Genomic DNA, 3,458 nt, shown 5'->3' with positions numbered 1-3,458 from the left:
TGCTGTTTCTATGATGGGGAGCTAAGCAACCATGCAGCCAGCCTGGCTCTGAGACTGGAGGGAATAGCGACCCTCAATCCAGACACCCACTCCATGTAAAAGGGATTCTCTCCCTTTGCAGAAGGTGGGGACGACGCGTCCCGAGCCCCCACACACTGGCAGGCACACCGCCCTAGGACAGGCTGTGCTATTTGGCTCTAGAGCCTGGCACCAGTGCCACCATGCTGACAGCAGAAACATCCACCCTGAAGCAGTGGGAACTACCTGGGGTTCAGGCTCAGCTGCTAAGCCTCTGATTTAACTGGTCTGGGGTGTGAGACCTGGGCTGTAGGATTTTTACAAAACCCCCATGTGGTTCTAACGTACACAGGTCTGCAAATCACTGCACTGGAGTACAAAGAAGATTAAGGAAACTCAGCTGCTATTAGAAAAGTTAGCAATATAGTTGGTATACCAATAACGGAAGTTACCAATACAATACCAGTTCAAGTCCCCGAGGCAAATCTCAGAAGCAAGGTTGGGTAACGTAACTCTGAAAAGTCAGCCACTGAAACCCTAGAGAGAACACAGTTGTCTGACCCAGATGGTGTTGTCACAAGTCAGCGTGGCTTGAAGAACTTTTCTGTAAAGTAACAGCTACCGAGGGTTTGCAGATGCAGTAAATCACACAGGAGCTTACTCATCTGTCACCGGGAGCAGCTGTCAGATTGGAACTCTGAGGCCTCTGGGCTGGCAGCATTATTCCCTACCAGCAGACTACCAGAGCTCCCTGGTTTAGCTCTAGTGTAGGAACACTGTCACCATTTCATAGAAGGGAACATAACGTGCTCAAGGTCACCTCCAGGGAAGAGGCAGGACCAGGACTAGGCTTCAAAGCTGAGAGGAGACACAAGGACACACCAGGCCCTGCTTTCCTGGGCAGCCATCTCTGTAAAACATGCAACTGCCACATAGAGTGAGAAAGAGCAGACGCTGCCCCCACCGTCCTCAGCAGCCCGGGGCCTTACCTGCTGACTCCGTAGGTGCTCCTCAGGCGGGCAGGTGCTTCCAGGTGCTGACAAAGGCTGTGGGGATGAGCGAGTAGGGCACGGTGGTGATGCAGTTCCACGTGTCTGAAGTGGGGTCATAGCAGTCCAGCGTCTTACACCGCTGGGTGCCAAAGTAGCCCCCCACCACATAGAGCTTGTTGCCCGAGGCCAGGGCGTGGCAGGACATGCGCTTGGCGGTCATGTCCCCGATTCGCGTCCACTGGGTTGTCTCGCAGTCGAAGCGGTAGGCCGAGGCGGCCGTGAACTCGGTGTCACCCCCCATGATGAAGATCTGGCTGCCCAGGACCGCGGCGGCCGTGTAGCGCCAGGGCTGGGGGCACTCGGCCTTGATGCTCCACCGGTTCTCCGAGGGCTCGTAGCACTGCACCTTGGACACCATGTCGCGGTGGATGCTGGTGCCCCCGAACACGAACAGCTTGAGTTTGGCGCTGACCACGGCTGCGTTGCTGACGCCGTCCCGCAGCGGGGCCACCATCGTCCACTTGTTGGCCGCGGGGTCGTACTTCTCCACCTGCTTCAGGGACACTGACGGGGAGGCCGGGAAGACCCCTGCCAGGGACGTGTGCCCACCGACCACGTAGAGGCAGTTCTCCAGTTCGGCCGAGCCGTGGCCAAAGCGCGCGATAAGCATGGGCGCCGCCTTGGCCCATTCTTCGTGCACCGTGTCGTACACCCACACGTCCTTGGAGACCCCGTTCTCTGAGCCCCGGCCACCCGTCACGTACACCTTGCAGCCGATGGCCGAGGCGCTGAACTCCTTGCGCGGGCTGGGCAGGTCCGCCTTGGGGATGATCTCCTTGGCCTTGTGGTCCACCTGGTAGATCTTGTCGCACATGAAGGTCTGGCCGCCCAGGATTAGCAGCGTGTGGCCCGCCTTGCGCGGGCGTGCGCAGGGGCTGGTGACCACGCCGTCGTTCTGCAGGATCTTGGTCTTGCAGCCCAGGGCCTCGTCCAGGATGAGCCGGGCGCGCTCGTCCTCCAGGATCAGGTCCTCGCCCGACAGCGCCTCCTGGAGGCAGTCGGTGGGCAGCAGCGCCAGGCGCACGCTGCGCAGCAGCTCGGGCAGGTGGGCCTTGCGCTGCTCCAGGTCGTGCCTGACCCACTGCAGCACCGCCTCGAAGACCACCCGCTCGTCCTCTGTCTCCAGCTCATCGCTGGATGTGAGGTCCAGCAGGGTGTCCTTGGACAAGCTGTTGAAGTCCTCGCTCTGACGCACGGTCTCAAAGTGCACGAGGCACATGCGCCAGGAGAACTCATACAGCCGGCGGCACTGGTGGGCGTCCGACAGCAGCATGGTGCCCAGGCAGTTGGAGGGCAGCAGGTTCTTCTCCAGGAACTCAGCGGCCGCGTCGCGCACATCGTGGAACTGCAGCATGTCGCCCGCCTCCAGCAGGGACTCGGCATTCTCCTCGGTGATGGCGATGCGCGACGAGTAGGCGAAGTCCAGCAGCAGCTCCAGCACCTCGGGGTGCAGGTTGTCCTGGAAGTTGACCGTGTCGTCGCGGCTCTCGCGCAGGCCGTGGCTGAACATGGCCTCGAAGTAGCGGCTGGAGGCGGCCAGCACAGCGCGGTGGCACGGGAAGGCGCGGTCGCCGGCCCACAGGGTGACGTCGGTGAACATGCGGTGCTTGCGCAGTGTGTTGAGGTGCGCCAGCACGCAGTCGGGGTGCGAGGCTTTGTGGAAGAGCGTTATGTTCATGGAGCCCGTGCTGCCCCGCGACTTGCGGGTCTCGTGGACGCTGACCGACATCTTGCGCTAATCTGCCGGGGAAGCAAAGCTCAGGGTGAGAGAAGCCACTCGAGTGGGCGGGCCTGGGGCTGCCCACCTTCCCCTAGGCCAGGCTGCCCGCCCCCTGCACCCCTCTTTGTTGCTCAGTTCTCCACCTCCGTCTCCACGCTCCCTCGACCCCCTCAAGGGCATTTCAGAATGCTGGTTAATCTCACTGGTGGGTCATGCACCAGCTCTGCCGTCGTAAGTGTAGATCCGCCCTGGGCCCAGGCATCTCTGGGTGACCCTCCCTGAGTCGAGCGTTACACTAGACTGACTTGCAGTTAGGAGATAAAGCAAACGGCAGAGGAGTTCTTGGTGGTATTTCTGTGGCTAATCCATTTTGTAGCCACGAAGCCTGGGCTCCAACGCAAAGCAGCCACCTAGACGCAGGAGCCAGGAGTCATGGTCCCTGTTCACTCTGAAGCCCAGCCCTGACCTGACTTGACCCGACCCCAGCTGGCCTGTGGAGACTTTGGAGGGGAAGCTGATGAGGAGTAGGGTCTGACACATCCCTCTGCCCTCTGTGGGCCTGTCTTGAGCCTGGATCCACGGAGAAGGGCTGTGTCCTCTGAATCCAGCTGGGATGAGTGTGGACTGGGGGCAAGGCACAGTCCACATGGTACCTGCGCCATTCCAAG

At 60.5% G+C, this 3,458-nt stretch overlaps 1 protein-coding gene across 2 annotated transcripts; it reads right to left on the bottom strand.

Annotated features, from left to right (window-relative positions):
- Positions 1-1,001: 1,001 nt before the first annotated feature.
- KLHL25 (kelch-like family member 25) lies at positions 1,002-2,799 on the bottom strand. 2 transcript variants are annotated; one of them, XM_006885185.1, is made up of 2 exons: positions 2,708-2,799; positions 1,030-2,614 (listed from the first exon to the last, which is right to left on the bottom strand). In XM_006885185.1, the coding sequence occupies exons 1-2, from the start codon at positions 2,797-2,799 to the stop codon at positions 1,030-1,032; spliced, it is 1,677 nt and encodes a 558-aa protein (XP_006885247.1). The 2 variants fall into 2 exon arrangements, with proteins under 2 accessions (XP_006885246.1, XP_006885247.1); XM_006885184.1 differs by having other exon boundaries at positions 1,002-2,799.
- Positions 2,800-3,458: the final 659 nt, after the last annotated feature.

This window comes from Elephantulus edwardii, unplaced genomic scaffold, assembly GCF_000299155.1.
Source record: "Elephantulus edwardii isolate Elephantulus edwardi_28Jun2011 unplaced genomic scaffold, EleEdw1.0 scaffold00041, whole genome shotgun sequence".
NCBI lineage: Eukaryota > Metazoa > Chordata > Mammalia > Macroscelidea > Macroscelididae > Elephantulus > Elephantulus edwardii.
The sequence above is the reverse complement of the archived record's forward strand: the minus strand, read 5'-3'. Positions and strand labels throughout refer to the sequence as shown.